General features: G+C 42.0%; 1 protein-coding gene across 1 annotated transcript in view; it reads left to right on the top strand.

The window, feature by feature from the left end:
• ANTXR1 (ANTXR cell adhesion molecule 1) overlaps nt 1-22,104 on the top strand; it is a 252,957-nt gene that overhangs the window by 93,261 nt on the left and 137,592 nt on the right. Inside the window, exon 11 of the mRNA XM_043917596.1 lies at nt 21,594-21,663. Within this exon, the coding sequence (XP_043773531.1) occupies nt 21,594-21,663 (70 nt within the window). The remainder of the gene's footprint in view (nt 1-21,593; nt 21,664-22,104) is intronic.

Raw genomic sequence — 22,104 nt, 5'->3', positions numbered from 1 at the left:
GAAGACAACAAAACAAATGGAAGGATACTTTGTGCTCATGGATTGGAAGAATCAATATTGTTAAAATGACTACACTACCCAAAGAAATCTATAGATTCAGTGCAATCCCATAAAAATACCAATGGCATTTATCACAGAGCTAGAACAAATAACTCTAAAATTTGTATGAGTACACAAAAGACCCCAAATAGCCACAACAATCTTGGGAAAGAAGAACAAAGCTAGAGCTGTCACACTCCGGGATTTCAAGCCATACTACAAAGCTACAGTTGTCAAACCACTATGTACTGGCATGAAAACAAACACATAGATCAATGGAACAGAATAAAGAGCCCCAAAATAAACCCATGCTTATATGGTCAATTAATCTACAACAAAGCAGGCAAGAATATACAATGGGAAAAGACAGCCTCTTTAATAAGTGGTGTCAGGAAAACTGTACTGCTCTGTGTAATAGAATCAGTCTGGACTATTTTCTCACACCACATACAAAAATAAATTCAAAAGTGGATTAAAGACTTAACTGTAAGGCCTGAAACCACAAAACTAGAAGAAAACATAGGCAATATGCACTTTGACATCTGTCTTAACAATATTTTTTTGGATCTGTCTCCTCAGGCAAGGGAAAAAAAAAAACAAAAATAAACAAATGGGACTACACTAAAACTAAAAGCTTTTACACAGAAAAGGAACCTATCAATAGAAGGAAAGGCCACCTGCTGAATGAGAGAAGACATTTTCAAACTATGTATCTGATAAAGGGTTAATATTCAAAATATACAAAGAACTCATACAACTCAACATCTAAAAAAGTAAACAGCGCAATTAAAAAATGGGTAAAGAACTGGGTAGACATTTTTCCAAAGAAGATATGCAGACAGTCAATAGGCACATAGAAAGATGCTGAACATCATTAACCATCAGGGAAATGCAAATCAAAACCACAAAGAGATACTAACTCATACCTGTCAGAATGGCTATCATCCAAAGATGATAAAGTGTTGGCAAAGATGTGGAGAAAAGGGAACACTCGTGCAGTGTTGGTGGGAATGTAAACTGGTGCCGCCAGTTGGAGGACAGTATGGAGTTTCCACAAAAACTTAAAAGTAGAACTGCTATATGATCTAGCAATTTCACTTCTGAGTATTTACCTGAAGAAAACAAAAACACTAATTTGAAAAAATATATGCATATTACTGTTCACTACAGCATTATTTACAGTAGCCAAGATGTGGAAGCAACTTACATCCATCCATAGATGAATGGATGAGGAACATGTGATATGTGTGTGTGTGTCTGTTGTATGCTAAGTTGCTTCAATTGCTTCCAACTCTTTATGACGCTATGGACTGTAGCCCACCAGGCTCCTCTGTCCACATATATACACAACTTAGTGGATAGACTAAGCAATGTGATTAGACACAGATAAAGATGAAATGCATGAACTGGAAGAGAGATGTGAGGAAATATTACCCCTCAACCAAAGCACTTGACCCAGATTTTTTCATCTGTGTTTTACCAGATTTTAAGGACAAATGATTCATATCTGATACACATTCTTCTAGAGAAAAGTAGAGCAAAAGCATTTTAATTCACTTATGAAAATTATATAATCTTGACTTTTTAAAAACTGGACAAGACACTAGTAGTAGAGTATATTTGAAATTGATTTCTTTGATGACAAACATACAGATAAACTATTGGTAAACAAAAATCCAGCAATGTATTTTAAAAGGACCAGGATAAGTAATACCATTTTAAAAACTAAGGGGGGAGTTTTCCTCTCACATAGCAAATTTTTTGATGCCAAGAAGACATTAAAATTCACTATCGATTCCAAAGTTTAAAAATACATACTTTTAGGGACTTCCCTGGTGGTCCAAGAATTTGCCTGCCAATGCAGGGGACATGGGTTCAGTCCTTGGTATGGGAAGATTCCACATGCCCCGAGCAACTGAGCCCATGCACCACAAATACTGAACCCACACTCTCAAGCCTGAGAGCTGCAACTACTGAAGCCCAAGCGCCCTAGAGTCTGTGTTCCATGACAAGAGAAGCTACCGCAATAAGAAGCCCGAATACTTCAACTCCAGCATTAGCGCCAGCTCTCCGCAACTAGAAAAAGTCCACGTGCAGCAAAGAAGACCCAGTGCAGCCATAAATAAATAAATAAAATTATTTTTTTAAAAAGAAAAAAAGTCACAGGAAAAATAGAGAAGCAGCATATAAACTCGAGAAAGAACTAAATTTAACCAAACTTGTAAAGACATATACGAAGAAAGTTATACAACTCTGTGAGGGAAATGAAGACAATGTAAGTAAATAGAGAGCCAGTATAGACTCATGGCATAGAACACACACTGGAACCAAACCACCCAGGAAAAGCACCCTGACTCTGTCTTAAAGCTTTGTGACCGTGGCCGTTTACTTAACTTCTCTAAGCCTCAATTTCTCCAGCTGTAAAATGAGTATGGCAATAATAGCACCTCCGTGGTGGATTCCTATAACATTTCAGTGTAATAATTAGGGCCTAGAACAGGGCCAAGCATGCAGTAAGCAGCTGATCAACATTGGCTGATAGTATTAATTTATTATTATCATTATCACTATTATTCAGTGAAGCAGCAACTGAGGATTGCAGAGACATCTGTTGTCTTCAAATTAATATTTACTTTTACTGCAGTCCTAATGAAAAGTCCAATGGGACTTTTGAAGTTAACAAAGTAATTCTAAAGTGTATATGGAAGAATAAACATTTAGGTATAGCCAAGAAAAATGTGGAAACTTGCCTTAGCCCATTTTAAGATGTATTAAAAAATCTGCAGTAATTGAAACAATGTATGACTGGTGCCACAAAAGGCAAACTGAACATTGGGACAGGAAAAACGAAGTCCATAAAGAGAGCCAAACACTTCTATGAATTTAGTATAAAATAAAGTGACCTTTCTAATCGGTGGGAAAAGAGTAGATTATTCTTTTTGGTATTGAGACAACTGGCTCACCCCTTGGAAAAACAATTCAGTTCAATTTTTATCTCACACTTTACATCTAAACAAATTCCAGATGAAAAATTTAAATGTGAACATGAAACTATAGAAGTTTTAGAAGGAAACAAAAATAAATATTTATATAATTTTCCACTGGGGAAAATACTTTTAAGCATAACTCTGCAAGGAGATACCACAAAGGAAAATTTGAATGGTTCGAATACACATTTTAAAATTCTTTAAACTTCCCCCCTTAAAAAAAATCTGAAGGGAAACAGAAAACCTGCTAAATTATTTTTAAGATGTATAACAAATAAAGGGTCAATAACTTTAATATATAGATAGGTCTTAAAATCAGTAGAAAAGACGAGCATATCAATGGATAAAAGATAGGAAAAAGAAATTTACAAGAAAAATAATGGCAAATAAGCATATGGTAAATGCTCACTGTAGTCAAGGAAATGCAAATTAAAATAATCTATCAAACTGGTAAAGATTAACAGAAATACAATGCCAGTATTGGCAAAGATACAGGGAAAGAAATATTTTCATTCATCATTGGTGAGAGACCATTAAAGATCACTGAATCTTCTGGAAGGCCATTCCTGTTTTTTTTTTTTTTGGCTGAGTCACACAGCTTGCAGGATCTCAGTTCCCCAACCAGCGATTGAACCCAGGCCCATCACTGAAAACCCGGAACCCTAACCACTGGGCCATCAGGGAACTCTCCAGGAAGGCCACTCTTAGATCAACTGCTTTTATACATTTTTGACCCAGAATTTCAACTTCAACTTTATCAAAGGATGCTAGAGAATGTTAACAAAGCTGCAAGATGTTCATCATAATATTGCTTTATGATAGCAAAAAGGAAAAAAAGAGACAGAGGAGGGAGGAAGGAATGAATTTGAGATGGAACCAAGGAAGGAAGCAGAGAGGAAAGCAAGTAAACAAATTGAAACATCTAGGTGGTAACATAAATGTTTTGCAATTGATAGTGTGTTATATAAATTATATTCATGTTTAAATAATTAATATTGTGAGAAAGAAGAGTAATTACTTATGTGGGAAAAATGTTAACAGTACTGCTTCACATGTCGAGAATAAGTTATGAAACAGTGCCTAAAAGCTGCTCCTGATTTAGACACATACATTTATATGCAGAGGGAGAAATATGAAAGACACACATCCAGATGTTAACAGTAGTTACCTCTGAATGAGTCCACTATGAGTTTTTACTTCTTTCTGTCCATCTAAGTTTTCTATGATCATATGTCCCTTCCGTCATGAGAAGAAAAAAAAAAGACAGTTATTTAAATTTTTGTTTTAAAATTCTTGTTAATTATTTAGGCCAAGCATGCATCTTAAGTGTAGCATTTAGTTGGTTCTCCAGTTACCAGGCTGAACTACTACTCCTGGCCAAGAAAGTATCTTGGAAATCTTCACACAAACTTTATTTATTCTGGCTACACTTTTTCCTACTTCAGTATTCGGTGTATCGTGCCACGAAAAGATCCACTTTCAATTGGAAATCCATTTGTAGAGAGATTAAAATGCTAAAAAGGATACACTGAGGTAGGAGCTGAGAAATGATCTGTTTTAAAGAACAGTAAATAAAAAATGGATGGTTTTACTAATACAATAATGAGAAACTTGTTAGACTCTCCTAGTGTTGCATGGAGACTTATGAGGTATGACCAGAAACAAAAGAAACTGATTTTTAGCAAACTTACTAAAATTCAATTGAAGGGCCATGTGAAAATTCAGCCTCTTGGTTTTATAGGCACATTTCTTTTCTGATGCAGGATTTTATTTCTCAGCTTGAACTTCGATCTTATTCACAAGGCATGGCTCTGGTTCACTTTTGGTTCACTCTCAAAGAATAAAACATTGCCCCCTTTGAAGATATTTTTTTCAAACTGAACATCAGTCCTGAAAGCAGCTCTAAGAGAGTTTCAGAGAGGGGCTTCTTCCCAAGGTGATGAGAGACTACACTCACTCAAATATAAACGTTCCAGTGTGTTTGTTGTTAGAAATCTGTCCAGCTATCCAGAAACTATACTTTATCTTAGAAAACATCTGGTCCTCAGGACTGCTTTGGGCCCCTTAAGGAGATCATCGAAATGCACCTATGGTGACAGCTGGGGAGAGAGAAGGAGAAAAATTTCCCAAACAAAAGCCTGTTGTTTCCTTTCTCACTGGTTGGAATGTTGCATCTATTGGTCAAAGGTACTAAGCGCAATTTGGATGCATCCTTACTTAGGGCTTGATGTCGTATGAAGATAATAGAATATCACTTTGTGCAACTCGGAATTAAATGATACAAAGGGGCATCTTGTCTCATAATTCTTTTTTTTTTTATTGGAGTGTAGACTGTAGTTGATTTACAATGTTGTGTTAGCTTCAGGTATACAGCAAATTGAATCAGTTATACATATACAAATATCCACTCTTTTTTTAGATTCTTTGCCCATACAGGCCCTTGGGCTTCCCCAGTGGCTCAGTGGTAAAGAATCTGCCTGCCTATGCGGGAGACGTGGGTTCAATCCCTAGGTCAGGAAGATCCCCTGGAGAAAGAAATGGCAACCCACTCCAGTATTCTTGCCTGGGCAATCCCATGGACAGAGGAGCCTGGTGGGCTACAGTCCATGGGGTCTCAATGAGTCGGATGCGACTTAGCAACTAAACAACAACAGGCCATTACAGAGTATTGGATAGAGTTCCCTGTACTATATAGTAGGTTCTTGTTAATTATCTATTTTATATATAGAAGTATGTATATGTCAGTCCCAATCTCCCGGTTTATCCCTCCCTACCCCTTATCCCCTGGTAACCGTGTGTTTTCTACATCTGTGCTTCTACCTCTGTCTTGTAAGTAAGTTCATTTGTACCTGTTTTTCAAATTCCACCTATAAGTGATATCATATGATATATGTCTTTCTGTGTTTGACTTACTTCACTCGGTTTGATGATCCATCCTCCACTCCTGCTTCTTAATCAGGCCTCATATCAGAATCCCCCAGAAGCATCATCCAAGTAATGACAATTACTGATTGTGAGCACCTGCCTGGTTTCCTTTCTAAACTAGCTCCTTTCATCCTCCCAGCAGCCCAGTGAGGGAGGAGTTACTTGTATCCCCCTTGGCTGACAAGGGAACTGAAGCACAGAGAGAAACTGCACAAGGTCACCCAGGTGGCCAGAGGTTGCAGCAGTGTGGACCCCAGGCGGTCTACTCCAGAGGCTCTTGCCCGCTTCTCTATGTTGCTTCTTAAACACCGATCCCCTCGGGTCCCCGGGTCCCTGATCCTGAATGCCCACATCACTCTGACATGTGCCTGATTTGAAGACACCGATTCCCACAGCTTCCCCTCACTGTAGAGACAGGAAACCTCAGCTCTGAGAGATTCAGCTACTTGCCTGAGGTCATGGGTTTGTTAGTCAAGACTTGAGCTCTGGTTCAAGGGGAAAAAAAGCCCTGGACCAGGGGACGGACAGCCCAGGCTTTAGGTCAGTGTATGCAGCTGAGTGTGAACACGGGGAAGCCACCTCTTCTGGTTCCCCAAGTGGCCTCTCTTTCTTACACTCTACGGGCTTTCCGTGTATCTGCTCATGTTTCCCTTTGCCCCTGCTCTCAGAGGGAGCTTGGGCTTCGCCCAGTTGTTTCTGAAATGGCTCCTGCCAAGACTGTGTTAGTCCGTGTTTCTATCTTTCAGATCCAGACAAAAATATAGATAAGTGGAAATTTACTGCAGTTTTGCTTGGTCAGACAAAAACCTCAGGAATCTGGGATGAGTTGGGGATAAAAGAGAAGTTGCCACCAGATGTAACTAACTGGTGAGACTTTCATTTAGAGGCAAAAAAAGTTTCTTCCAGGGGCAATTTGACACAAAATTAACTACAGCAGTGCCTAATAGATGGTCAAACTTGACATTGCCCCTGTTCTACCAAGGGTGCAATTGCTTCCAAATGAAAATTGGAAGCTGCCTGCGGACTCTGGCACCCAGTGAGCTTCTCTGAAGTATGATTAAGAGAAATTTGCTTGTGAATGTCCCTGAAACTGCTGTTAAGCCAGTCCTGTTGTCTCAATAGGGGAAGTTGGCAGCCCCTCTATTCCGTTCCAGATAACTGGACTTTTGCAGTGCCTTTCCTCATGGAGCACTACTCCTCTGTCATTTCAGTAGGATGATGGAAGAAAGAGTAGTTAACAGAGATGGACCAGACTCATGCGAACTCCAAGGAGGCTAATAAGCTATGCCCCCTTCAAATTAACATTTGAAATATGTTAAATATTTGCTCCACATTCATTTAGAGGAAGAGTTGGGTGCTTCTGAGGGAAAGGAAGAGAGCGCTACTGATGTATCTTTCCTTCAAGCAGTTCAGCTCTGGCCCCTAATATGCACACCACAGCAGCTTAGTGATGTCCACTGTGACTCAAGTGTGTGCCTGAGGTCTGCTTCCCACCTCTTCTCTGCATTTCTCTATTAATTTGTGTTCTTTAAGAGCAGTCAGCATTTGCAATAGTTCATGGTCATGATCCTGTGATAGATATTGATAGATAGTCGCTCTGTCGTGTCCAATTCTTTGCGACCCCATGAACAGGGTCACCAGGCTCCTCTGTCCATGGGATTCTCCAGGCAAGAATACTGGAATGGGTTGTCACTCCTTTCTCCAGTGGATCTTCCTGACCCAGGGATCAGGATCCGGGTCTCCTGCATTGCAGGCAGAGTCTTCACCGTATTTTAATAGACTTGTCCCTCAATCCCAATTCCAAAGGTAAACCCTTCCAAACCTAATTGTGCACAGCTGAAAGACTTTGTGTCAGTAGACACATACCTTGTGCATGAATCCTAAATTGTCTTCCGCCAAGTGAAAACAAAACTTTAAAAAATATATTTCTTAGAAAATTACAGCTGTCTCAAGGGCACCAGTTTTCTGACCTCAAGCTTACAAATTTTTTAAAGGTTGATGCTTTGCTTATAAGATAATTTGTTAGTTTTGTAAATGTCAACAGTCAAGAATTTTTGGTCTAGATTTATTGAGAGGAGGAAACATTTTGCCAGAGCCCTGAGCCCCATTATCTTCATTTGGTTTTCTTGCAATACCTAAATCTTTCCCTATTAGCTTTGGATAGAGATGATGCAGAAGACTATAACATTATGTACAGTATGATTCCAGTTATGTAAAAAATAATATGCATAGAAAAAATTCTGAAATAGCATGCCCCAAAGCATTAACAGTGTTTATCACTGAAAGTTAGGATTGCCGAGGATTTTCATGCGTTTTATTTTCTTCTCTGTATTTCTCAGACTTCTCATGCTTACCATGTATTACTTTTACAGTCACTAAAAGTAACAGTAAATATGAGCTGAAAATAATCCTGAGAAGTCAGACTAGCTGTGCTAAGGACCCTAAAAGCTGGAGAGTTCTGAGGCACAGAGATCAAGCCCCCAAAAGACAACCCGTGAGCAGCAGCTGCTGGCTACTATCCCTGGGCTTCTCTGGGAATGCATTCATGGTCCCTCACCCTTTACTGCCTCTCCTTCTGGCGCCATGATGTAATCTTGATCCTCCTGTAAACAGTGTTCAAGATAACCCACTTCATTTTTTTCCAAGACTGCACTTAGCTCTCTGTCCTACCCTGGTGTTTGTAGGTAAGGTGTTCTGATTGCAGCCTTCCCACCCATATCAGCTCAGAGCTTCAGCAGCAATCTAATCCCCACTTCTGGAGCACCCCCATTTCAGTTGTAAAGCCCCACCCAGCAGAATGGCTCAGGTGTCACCTACCACCAGGCAAACCTGAATCCATCAAAGCCTGCATGGAAGAATTTACCAAAAAACACTCTCTTCATTACTCTAACCAGATGCCTTCCAGTGGCCCTCAAGCTGTTACTCCCTCACCCTCCTCTGTGCATAATCCTTTAACACCTCTGAACTTTTCTGGACATTCTGTCAGTACCCCGGGGGGAACTGTGAACTACCTAGTAATATCTCCAGAACCCTCTAAATGGGCCAAAACCATGTGTGAAAGTGTTAGTCACTCAGTTGTGTCAGACTCTTTGCAACCCCATGGACTATAGCCCACTAAGCTCTGTTGTCCATGGAATTCTCTAGGCAAGAATACTGGAGGAAGTAGTCATTTGCTTCTTCAGGGGATCTTCCCAACCCAGAGATCAAACACAGGTTTCTTGCATTGCAGGTGGATTCTTTACCATCGGAGCCACCAAAACCATGGTAGATATTATACCAAGATTTCTAACCTTGGTACTACTGACATTTTGGGCCAGATAATTCTTTAATAAGAGGGAGAGGAATGCCTTTGTATTGTAGGCTACTTAGCATTGTACATGGTCTCTACTTACTAGATGCCAATAACACGCCCCTTCTGGTCTGACAATCAAAATTGCCTCAAACATTGCCTTTCATCCCCTGAGGGTCAAAACCACCCCCATTCAAGGACTGCTGAATGCCTTCTTGTCATACCTACACGATATAGCCTGACACAACCTAGGAAATAAGTTCCGCAGGACCTAGTCAGTTTGTATATACCCTCACATCTTGTGTTGTACAGGTACATCAGGCTATGAGCCCAGAAGTACCCCCACTTTAGTAGTCACAGTTGACATATGTCAAGTGCTTATTAAGTGTTCAGTATTTAATCATATCATCTCATTAAATGAGTGAGTATGAAATCAGTATTATTGCATCTTACAGGTGAGAACTCTGGGTTATGGATAGGGTTATACAGTCTGTAGGTAGCAAGCTGTGATGGGGCTCCTGCCAGGGACCAGGCTATTCATGTGCTCGTGGTTCCTACTCTAACCTGCCCAGAGAACAGAGAAGAAAACCAAAAGGTATATTCTGGACACCTTAACACACAGGTACTAGGGAAATAGTCATAGATAGACCCAGGAAACTTACCTGGAACCCGTTGGCCAAGCTCATCACCTGATCTCATAGTAACTAAGCAGTGAGGGCTTCCAGAGAAATCTTGCAACAACTCCAGACCAAGAGATGGGTGGATAGATATGGGTCATGTCTGAGGGAAAAAAAATAGTGGCCAGACTGGTTCTTCCATATTAAAAACATGAGAGAACATTACAGCAGATGTGTATGTTCTGAGGATCATTCCCAAATTGGCCCCACCCTCCTATGCTTCACTACTGGCTCTTCCCATTCTGTGTTGACTCTTCTCATTGCTCTGACCACAGAAAACCATTGTTTAGCCTTTCCAAGTAGAAGCTTCCCTCTCCACTTTCAAAATCTCTGCAGGGTCCCCTTCAGTAGAGTTCAATGACTTCTATAAGAAGAATGCGTAGGTTTGTTACCAAACCCGTCTATGAAAAATCTTCCAGTTCAGGGTCTGACATGAAGTTCACGTGCCTAATAAATAGCTTCTTTCTGCTCTAAGCAATGGATCCCATTCAGCTTTGCAGTAAGACCCTCACATTTGTGAATTTTCATTGCATGAGTCCCATTAGAGCAATCAACCACCTCTTTTCTGGCTGGGACCTCAGAAAGCTCAAGCCAGATGCCTTGAATTTCATCAACTTGGAGTCCTGCAGAGTATCATCTTATTTCCAGTTTTTGCTCAGTATTTTAAAAGTCTAATTTTTTAAAAGCTGGTTACTTTTCAAGTCAGTGAAAAGGTAGAAACATTTAGTCTAGCCTGTCTTTTCTCCCTTCATTCAGGGACACATTACCCAACCAGCTGATAATTTGGTGCTGAACAGTTATACTTGGCACAGAGATGCCACAAAAATGTTCCCTAGACCCAGGGAAGACGGGGAGAAAGAGCAGGGTGAGCTCATTCAGTCCCTAACCTCCACTATTTTGTCACAGTAGGAATGTAAACTCTACTTTGGAGCTTACATCAGCTTTTGGAGGGTTTCAGCAAGCTCCCCTAGATAAGACTAAGAGTTATTTTTCTTGTCCTTTTGGCCAGAAATAAATATTTATATCAAGAAAGGATTGCCAAGACTTGGAAAGTATTTCAGTTATTTAATCAGCCCTATAAAAGGATTCACTGTGATTGGTGTTTGAATTAGCTAATAAATTTTAATCTTGGTTTTATCCCAAATCCATTAGACAGTCACCAACTGCAGCTAAGAATTCTGGAAACTTCTTAACCAGTCTGAAAAGAATTACATTGATCTGAGATCAAAACCATGTACACATTTGAATGTATGGTTTTGAGATATGGGTTAATTATAGTAAGTCAGGGTCTCCCAGAAGACACTGGAACCTTATCACAGAGCTTCTCAACCCTGGTTGCCTCTCATGGAAGACAAGCCTCCTAACATTATTCAACCTCACCCATGGAGAATCTTGACTTTTGCCTCCACAGCTGTCAGACTCAGCTCTGGGTACACTTCAGGCCACATCATAAAACTAGCTGTGAGAGTATGACAATATAAAATGACTGACTAGTTTAAATTATATCTGTAAAAAAACTAGCTGAGTTGACTATGGGCAAGTCATTTCAAGAAAACCTGGGTTTGATTTCCAGGTCTTTTATTCATGTTACAACACTAACTCAATTAACCAACTTCTTTGAGACTCAGTTTCCCAAATTGTAAATTAATAATAATAATAATGTCAAATGAGACCATAGGTATATCAGTTCAGTTCAGTCACTCTGTCATGTCCAACTCTTTGTGACCCCATGAACTGCAGCATGCCAAACCTCCCTGTCCATCACCAACTCCAGGAGCTTGCTCAGATTCATGTCCATTGAGTCAGTGATGCCATCCAACCATCTCATCCTCTGTCGTTCCCTTCGCCTCCTGCCTTCAATCTTTCCCAGCAGGCAGGGTCTTTTCAAATGAGTCAGGTGGCCAAAGTATTGGAGTTTCAGCTTCAACATCAGTCCTTCCAATGAATATTCAGGACTGATTTCCTTTAGGATGGACTGGTTTGATCTCCTTGCAGTCCAAGGGACTCTCAAGTCTTTAGTACCACAGTTCAGAAGCATCAATTCTTTGGCACTCAGCTTTCTTTATGGTGCAACTCTCCCATCCATACATGACTACTGGAAAAACCATAGCTTTGACTAGATGGACCTTTGTCGACAAAGTAATGTCTCTGCTTTTTAATATGCTGTCCATAGGTATATCAGTTCAGTTCAGTTCAGTTCAGTCGCTCAGTCATGTTTGACTCTTTGCGGCCCCATGAATCGCAGCACACCAGGCCTCCCTATCCATCACCAACTCCCGGAGTTTACCCAAACTCATGCCCATCGAGTCAGTGATGCCATCCAGCCATCTCATCCTCTGTCATCCCCTTCTCCTCCTGCCCCCAATCCCTCCCAGCATCAGGGTCTTTTCCAATGAGTCAACTCGTCACATGAGGTGACCAAAGTACTGGAGTTTCAGCTTCAGCATCAGTCCTTCCAATAAACACCCAGGACTAATCTCCTTTAGGATGGACTGGTTGGATCTCCTTGCAGTCCAAGGGACTCTCAAGAGTCTTCTCCAACACCACAGTTCAAAAGCATCAATTTTTCGGCGCTCAGCTTTCTTCATAGTCCAACTCTCACATCCATACATGACCACTGGAAAAACCATAGCCTTGACCATAGGTATATAGTGTTACACAAAATCAGTATAGAATAGATATACATATACATGTATGTATAGGTATAAATATGTGTGTGAATGCACAGGTAAATATATATGCCTGTGTGTGTGCACATATGTACACACAAAACACATTCACTAAAACTTTTCATTTTCCCGGGAATTTCTAATAAAAATCACATTCCTTCTCAGATGGGACTGCTGCTGCTGCTGCTGCTAAGTCGCTTCAGTCGTGTCTGACTCTGTGCGACCCCATAGATGGCAGCCCACCAGGCTCCCCCGTCCCTGGGATTCTCCAGGCAAGAACTAAGACCCAGCCAAAACTCAGACTGGGACTTGAACCCACAGTTCCTGACTTGGGAATGGACTAGAATCCATTGTGTTTTAATTGAAACTGTTTACCTGGCATCCAGACTTAATGAAGCTCAGGTTCTTTTGCCATAGAAAGAATTCAGCATGAGGTAGAACAATAGGCTAAGAGTGAGTTTATTAGCATAAGATGCTTGTTAGAAATAAGCAGGCAGGCAAGGGAGTGCAGCCCTGAGAACAAAGAGGGCTATATTTTTATAATCAAAAAGTAGGGAGGGGAGAAGACACCTTCTTCCTCATTTGGAGTAGACATCAGGCTTACATCATTTAGTTTCTCCTTTGTCCCTATATGGTTTAACTGGTACTGTCATGGTGCTATTTAAATCATATGTATATTAGCAAAGGGCTTCCCTTGTGGCTCAGTTAATAAAGACTCTGCCTGCAATGTGGGAGATCTGGATTCGATCCCTGGGTTGGCAAGATCCCCTGGAGGAGGGCATGGCAACCCACTACAGTATTCTTGCCTAGAGAATCCCCATGGACAGAGTAGCCTGGCAGGCTACAATCCATGGGGCCACAGAGTCAGACACAATTGAACGACTAAACACTTATTAGCAAAAGGGTGATGACATATACTAACACATGTTGATTAGTCTTACGTTTTGATATAACATCCCCTTCACTTACCCTTTCACCTAAATTCTTGTCTTGGCTACATGCAGAAATGCCAGTCTTCCAAGGACCATTAACTCCCTGACTTCGGGTAACAAGATTCATATCTATTGTCTTATGTTAAAACTCTCAGGATTTGTGGCTTGACTGTGCCTGGCACTTGAATGTGCCTGGTCTTCCTTCAAGACAGAGTAGATTGTTGCTAGGTGACTGGATTCTTTTCTTGAGTGTTCATATGCTCTCAGCAGTCTCCCAAACTCCCTTAAAATTCCCTTTCTATCTTTAATCCCCTAGTGGGATTTCTAAACTATTTAATTATCCTACTCTATTCTTATCACTAATGCCTAAAAAGATGTTTGATAGAACAATGTAATCAAGCAATTAGGCATTTTGAAATTTTAAATTTTCAATTCCTCTGATTTTAAACCACACATTTAGTTTCCAGTTCATTTTAAAGGCTTGGATACCCATGTAATAATGCGAAGTAACATTTACTGTGGATGGAGGTTCGTGACATTGTACAGGAGACAGGAATCAAGGCCATCCCAAGAAAAAGAAATGCAAAAAAGCAAAATGGCTGTCTGAGGAGGCCTTACAAATAGCTGTGAAAAGAAGGGAAGCGAAAAGCAAAGGAGAAAAGGAAAGATATACACATTTGAATGCAGAAGTTCCAAAGAACAGCAAGGAGAAGGAGAGATAAGAAAGCCTTCCTCAGTGATCAGTGTAAAGAAATAAAGGAAAACAATAGAATGGGAAAGACTAGAGATCTCTTCAAGAAAATTAAAGATACCAAGGGAATGTTTCATGCAAAGATGGGCTCAATAAAGGACAGAAATGGTAGGGACCTAACAGAAGCAGAAGATATTAAGAAGAGGTGGCAAGAATACACAGAAGAACTGTACAAAAAAGATCTTCATGACCCAGATAATCACAATGGTGTGATCACTCACCTAGAGCCAGACATCCTGGAATGTGAAGTCAAGTGCGCCTTAGGAAGCATCACTACGAACAAAGGTAGTAGATGTGATGGAATTCCAGTTGAGCTATTTTAAATCCTGAAAGATGATGCTGTGAAAGTGCTGCATTCAATATGCCAGCAAATTTGGAAAACTCAGCAGTGGCCACAGGACTGGAAAAGGTCAGTTTTCATTCCAGTCCCAAAGAAAGGCAATGCCAAAGAATATTCAAACTGCCACACAATTGCACTCATCTCACACGCTAGTAAAGTAATGCTCAAAATTCTCCAAGCCAGGCTTCAGCAATACGTGAACCATGAACTCTAAACCAGCTTGAACCAGATGTTCAGGCTGGTTTAGAAAAGGCAGAGGAACCAGAGATCAAATTGCCAACATCTGCTGGATCATCAAAAAGTAAAGAGAGTTCCAGAAAAACATCTATTTCTGCTTTCTTGACTATGCCAAAGCCTTTGACTGTGTGGATCACAATAAACTGTGGAAAATTCTGAAGGAGGTGAGAATACCAGACCACCTGACCTGCCTGCTGAGAAACCTGTATGCAGGTCAGGAAGCAACAGTTAGAACTAGACATGGAACAATAGACTGGTTCCAAATAGGAAAAGGAGTACATCAAGGCTGTATATTGTCACCCTGCTTATTTAACTTCTATGCAGAGTACATCATGAGAAACCCTGGGCTGGAAGAAGCACAAGCTGGAATCAAGATTGCCGGGAGAAATATCAATAACCACAGATATGCAGATGACACCACCCTTATGGCAGATAGTGAAAAAGAACTAAAGAGCCTCTTGATGAAAGTGAAAGAGGAGAGTGAAAAAGCTGACTTAAAGCTCAACATTCAGGAAACTAAGATCATGGCATCCGTCCCATCACTGCATGGCAAATAGATGGGGAAACAGTGGAAACAGTGGCTGACTTTATTTTGGGGGCTCTAAAATCACTGCAGATGGTGACTGCAGCCATGAAATTAAAAGACGCTTTCTCCTTGGAAGGAAAGTTATGACCAACCTGGATAGCATATTAAAGAGCAGAGACATTACCTTGCCAACAAAGGTCTAGTCAAGGCTATGGTTTTTCCAGTAGTCATGTACTGTCATGACAGTAGTCATGTGAGAGTTGGACTATAAAGAAAGCTGAGGGCTGAAGAATTGATGCTTTTGAACTGTGGTGTTGAAGAAGACTCTTGGGAGTCCCTTGGACCACAAGGAGATCCAACCAGTCCATCCTAAAGGAGATTAGTCCTGGGTGTTCACTGGAAGGACTGATGTTGAAACTGAAACTCCAATACTTTGGCCACCTGACGCGAAGAGCTGACTCATTTGAAAAAACCCTGATGCTGGGAAAGATTGAGGGCAGGAGGAGAAGGGGACAACAGAGGGTGAGATGGTTGGATGGCATCACCGACTCAATGGACATGGGTTTTGGTGGGCTCCAGGAGTTGGTGATGGACAGGGAGGCCTGGCGTGCCGCGGTTCATGGGGTCGCAAAGAGTCGGACACAACTGAGCAACTGAACTGAACTGAACATTTACTAAATGTTTCTTGAGTGCTAAGTAATGTACTTCCATGCACTCTTGTACTCCCCACACAACCTAGTGCAATGATGTCATCATTACTGTTCACAGATAAGGAACTTGTCCTCAGTCACACACTAGTCACAGGACCTGGGATTTGAACCTGCATCTGTTTGACTCTGGAGTCTGCCGGGCACTGTGACCCCTGTACTCATCTCCAGAGCTGCTCAGATCCCAAGCCTGGGTGTCTGATGGTTTGGTGTAAGGACACTCATTGATCCCCAGATCCTGATTTAAGTCAAATTTCAGTTTGATTATCAGACTGTTGTAAGACAGATGCTTTGAATTCACCTATGTCATGGGTATGCACTGAATTTGGAACTATCTTAGGTAAAAAGCAAGGACATTTATATTTATAAATCATCTAAAAATTCCCTTAAGGCCTGGTTTCAACCCCCTCCCGTCACTAATTTCCTCCCAGCTCCTGGCTCCATCTCCCCCGCCCACCTGGTACTAACAAGCAGTGAATGGCCGCCAGTGGACACAGGACCAGGGCCCTCCACCGTCCTCCAAAGTGGATGTTGCCCCGTAAACAACACCACACCACTGGTTCTGGCAGAGTTGGCCCTGAGGTTGGCATGGCCCCTGAGCCAAACGTGGCTCAGCCTGAGGAGGAAGGCTTTGGGCCCTGCTTCCCAAGTGGACGTTCCAGGAAGGAGTCAGATGATCATCAGAGTTATGGAAACCAAATGGCCCTCCTTTGTTTAGAGAGAAAGAAAAAAAGGAAAAAAATCACTCATTTTTGTGGTAAAGTGAAACCAGGCTCCAAACCAAACAATCTCTCTCCGAGCCGAAAATGCCAGCTCCCCAGAGCAGGCCCACAGCCTGGGACTCCGATGAACTGGTGGGAGGCGGTGCCACGGCCTTCAGCCACGTCTCCTCGGGCTTCTCAGCGGCGAGGGTCTCCTCTGCTCTGCTCCTGAAATAGCTGGTCTCCCCTGCAGGAAAAGAAAATGAAAGGAGGGGGAAAGTGAGAAACGAGTCCGCTGGAACAAGGCTAACCAACCAAGGCTAACGGAGACAACCTCCAACTCTCCCGCCTTTCCGGCTGGGAGGGAGGAGAGGAGCTGCTGGGAGAGCGCGGGGGTGGGAGCCTGGGCGGGGGCCTGGGCCTGGGCCCGGGCGTGTGGATGTACTGCGCCCCCTTCCGCTCCCCCCGCAGAATGCAGCCGGGAGTCACAAGGCCTCCTGTGGCCGCGCTGCGGCGGGCTGGTGGCTCCGTGGGCAGGAACCCGCACTCCCAAGTATTACTAGAGCATGTGCAGCAGCCAGAGCAAGTAAGTATAGGTTGTCACTGGCCACGACTCTCGCAGGCTTTGTTTTTCCTCTAATACGAGCTTTTCCTGGAACGGAGAGGCCCTTGGTGTGGACCCGGGAATCCAGTTCTAGTCCTGGCTTTGCCTCTGACTTGCTGTGAGATCATGGTTTACTACAGCCTCTCTGAGCCTCCATTTTGCATCTGGAAAATGAGCCCAGTGAGTCCTGCCTTGCCTTGGTTCCCAAGGTCATAGTGAGGGGATATCAAGCCTGGCTTTTATCCAGAGGTGGAGGCCAGACTGCCCACGGGCTGATGTTACAAGCCCTCTTGTGTAACACTTGGCAAGTGTCTCCATCTTTGTCTGTTCCTCACCTTTACAGGAAGGGAATAGGGACTTCCTGGGTGTCCCCGTGGTTAAGAATCCTCCTGCCGGTGCAGGGGACACAGGTTCAATCCTTGGTCCAGGAACTAAGATCCCACCTGGCATGGGCAGCTAAGCCCATGGGCCAAAGCTAGTGAAGCCTGCGGGCTCTAGAGCCCGGACTCTGCAACAGGAGACACCACGGTAAGAAGCTGGAGCACTGCAACTAGGGAGTATAACCCACTCGTGGCGAATAGAGAAAGCCTGCGCACAGCAACCAGAATCTCCTGCAGCCAAAAATAATTTAAAAAATAAAGTGAAGGGAATAATAGCCTTCCCTGGGTTATGTGATGTGTGTGATGCACTTAGAGCACACAGCACGCCCCAGGTCTCACTGTCATCGTCACCATCGTGGACAGAAAAGCATCTTGAAGATAATGCCCATTTCAAGCCCTGTGTGATCTGCCTCTGTCCTCATAGCTTTTAATTGTTCTCAACACACTCACTATTCTGACAATATTCCATAATCTGCCAGTGCCTGCGGGCTGTGTGCTCAGTCCCGTCTGACTATTTGTGACCCCATGGACTATAGCCCACCAGGCTTCTCTGTCCATGGCATTTTCCAGGCAAGAATATTGGAGTGGAAATCTTTTTCCTGCTTCAGGGTATCTTCCCGACCCAGGGATTGAACTTGCATCTCCTGCGTCTCCTGCATTGGCAGGCAGATTCTTTACCACTGAGCCACCCTGGAAGCCCAATCTGCCAGCATTCATTCTAAATGAGGGGAAACTCCAGTATCTTCCTGTTACACTTAAGAAAAGTCCCCTGAACCCACCATGATCTACAAGGGCTTGATCATCTGGCCCCGCTGCCTTTTCTAGCCTCATATTTTATCCGCTGTCTCACTGAAATCCAACAGCCTTGTCAGCTTTCTCCTAGCTCCTGAAGGCCTGGACTCCTTCTTGCCCCAGAATCTGTGCAGGTCCACCTCTTTCCCACCCCATTTCCTCTCCACCTGGCCTCAGGTCTCAGCTCACAGAGCCTTTCCTCAAGGAAATGTTTCCTGACCTTCCAGACAAAAGTCTGCCCCCCTGATTCTCCTTCTTTGTACTGAACACAGTTTAATTAAGTATGTGTAATAACAGCATTTTTTGTGCTTTGTTGTACTTTCCTCATGACTTCTCCTCCTCCAGAACTCCTGTTCACTAGCGAAATCCAGTGTTCATTTTATTTCCTGTGTGAAGCCCTCCCTCAAGCAGGGTTACTCATTAGAACTCTAACTGAAGTTTTGATTTAGTAGGTGACCTCTGTCTGGAAGGCATAAGAGTGCCTGCGTTTTGTTCAGCTAATTATCCCTTCTCCTTAGGCTACAGACCCAAGGAATAACAGGAAATAAATGCCACTTATTATTAGCAAGTTCAATATCTGATGTCCCCAGGGCATAAATCTTACCCACATCCCTAATTCCAATAGATAACTAAAACACTGGCCATTAAAAAAGAAGTGAGAGGCTTTGTCTACTGTGTTCCATTCCAGACCTAGAGTAATGCTTGGCACATGGTAGACATTCAAGAGAATATATTTTTAATAAATAAATGTGTTTAAATAAGCAACAAGGATATGTTTTACAGCACAAGAAAATTTAGCCATTATTTTGTAATAACTTTAAATGAAGTATAATCTATAAAAATATTGAATCACCATATTATACACTGGAAAATAATATAGTATTGTAAATCCACTCTCCTTCAATTAAAAAATCTTGTACTGAAGACTAAGATTAAATAAATGTAATATTTTTACTGCTTCAAAAAATTGAATGTGTTTAATAACTATCTCCCCTGCAACTTCTATAAAATCCATGAAAGCAGAGACCAGGTTTCTCTTCTAAAAGCCTGTGTTTCTAGTTCATAGTAGGTCTTGAATAAATATTTGTGGAACGAATGACTTGGAATAATCTCCCTACCTTTTCACCACTTGATGGTCTCCCTAGACATCAGGGGAAACTGTAATTGGCCATCTCTTTTTCCTCCTTCCATGGAGACACAGTGCTTAGAACTCAGATGTGTCCTCCAGCTCCTATCTCATGTGGGTCTGGTCCTTAAGTCCTATTATGGAGGGCACAAAGCTTCCTAATCTCCACTCAGGCAAGTGTTTAGTGTCAATTGCATTTAAATGTCATTAGAGACATCAATTTCCTATCAAATGCAACAGCAGCATAGCATCCTTCCATTACACATGGATTCCTTTCTGTCTTCTAGGCATTTGTATTCACAACTTGATTAAAGGGGCATATTTATTCATCTTCATATCACCTACAGTTCCTACTACAATCTTTTGAACAAAGAATGCACCCAATAAATGTTGAGTCATGAAAGAACGACTACCATATGCTGAGTATAGTAACTTCTCAGCCCTGCTTCTGGCCCCAGAATCTGAGAAACGATGAAGTTTTTAAGGAGTTCCAGATTAAAGCTGCTTAAGTTTTTCCCTGGACATCCATTAGGATAAGAAAAAGAAATCCCTCAGCTCCAGATTCCACCCCCCACTTGAATCCATCTTTCATAACTACATTTGCTAAAACTTCCAAAATCATCACTTCAAGTTTTTCTCCAAAAACCTCCAAAGTTCTTTTCATAGCCAAATAGGCTTAGGTCCAAATCCCTCAGTCTAACTCAAAGAACTTGGACCAAACATTTTCCTATACTGATCTTTTCAAGTCCTCCTTATGTCCTACCCGGAGCATCCCTTTTGTTTGCTCTGCCTTTGCTGTTTGCCATTTTTCCCACCAGAAATGCATCTTCCCATCTCTCCCCCGAAACTCAGCTGCTGTTATGTTCCCTGTGACCTCATCATGTCACCCACCTAGAGGGAGCTGCTCTCTGTCTTCTGAAGCCAAATGATATTTTGGCTTAGCTACTTCTTGTATCTGTCAGCAAATTTTTTTTTAATTGAGATATAATTGATATTTATTAGTCTCAGCTGTACAACATAATGGTTCAATATTTTTATATATTCTGAAATGATCACCACAATAAATCTAGTTAACATCCATCACCACACATAGTTATAATTTTTTCCTTAGGATAAGAACTTTTCAGATTTACAAATCTTGTAAACTTTCAAATCATGCCGTACATTGCATCCTCATTACTTATTTATCTTATACCTGGAAATTTGTACCTTTTGACCACCATACTCATTTCACCCACCCCACCTACCCCTGCCCCTGGTAACAACCAATCTATTCTCTGAGTCTGTGAGTTGTGGTGGGGTTTTTTTTTTTTTTCTTTTTATATTCCACATATGAGTGAGAGTATACAGTATTTGTCTCTTATTGTCTGACATTTTACTTAGTGTAATGCCCTCAAAGTCTATCCATGTTGTCACAAGTGGCAAGGTTTCCACTTTTATGGCTGAATAACACTCCATTCTATACACATATGCCCTAATTTCTTTATCCATTCATCTGTAGATAAACACTTAGGTGGATTCCCTTTCTTGGCTATTGTTTCAATAAACAATGTTGAATCAACAAACTTTTCCCATGAATATGACTCCTGTCTCAAACTAGGCCTAGACTTGAAGCTCCCAAGGATCAGTCTGATACCTTCCCATTTCCCCTCAGTTACGCCTGGTCTGTGGTAAGAGCTCACTCTCTATGTGCTCACTGAGGCTCAACTGGATATACAGGTTAGAAAGTATTCAGGCAGAAGAGCTTGCATTCACTCTAATGGATTTTACAACTCAAGACAAGTTTATATTTCAAAACATCATGGCTTTTCTAGTGTCTCCTAGGACTTGGTTGATGGTCTGCAGGAGGCACCAAATATGAAATTATCAACTTGCCTCACTCCTCTTAATCCAGTGACTTCCTTTTTACAGATGAGAAGCCCTTCACTGTGGAAGATACTTATTTGCTGTGTCCAGCACCTATCTTAAAGGAAGTTGGCATGTAAGTTTCCACCAGCAACTAAACCCCACAGCCAGGGAGGTGAGAGGAGGTTGCGGGGGGCGGGGGGGGACAAAAGGAGAAGAGTCTCTCTTCACTGTCATGGAACCTTTCTCTAGACTCCTCCAGATAATGATGATGGTGCTATGAGTGTAGAGAACCAGGCACTAGCATCAGTGTTTTACAGAGGGGACATTTATTCTACTAAGATCCACTATAGCCTGCCAGGCTCCTCTGTCCATGGGATTCTCCAGGCAAGAGTACTGGAGTGGGTTGCCATTCCCTTCTCCATGGGATCTTCCCAAAACAGGGGTCAAACCCAGGTCTCCTGCATTGCAAGTAGATTCCTTACCCTCTGAGCCATCAGGGAAGCCCAATGAACCATCACAATTTTACAGATGTGCAGTCTATAGCAGAGAGAATTTAAGTAGCTTGTCGAGGTCA

Source organism: Cervus elaphus, chromosome 11 (genome assembly GCF_910594005.1).
Source record: "Cervus elaphus chromosome 11, mCerEla1.1, whole genome shotgun sequence".
Lineage (NCBI taxonomy): Eukaryota > Metazoa > Chordata > Mammalia > Artiodactyla > Cervidae > Cervus > Cervus elaphus.
Note: the sequence above shows the minus strand (reverse complement) of the source record. Positions and strands in the feature narration are given on the sequence as shown.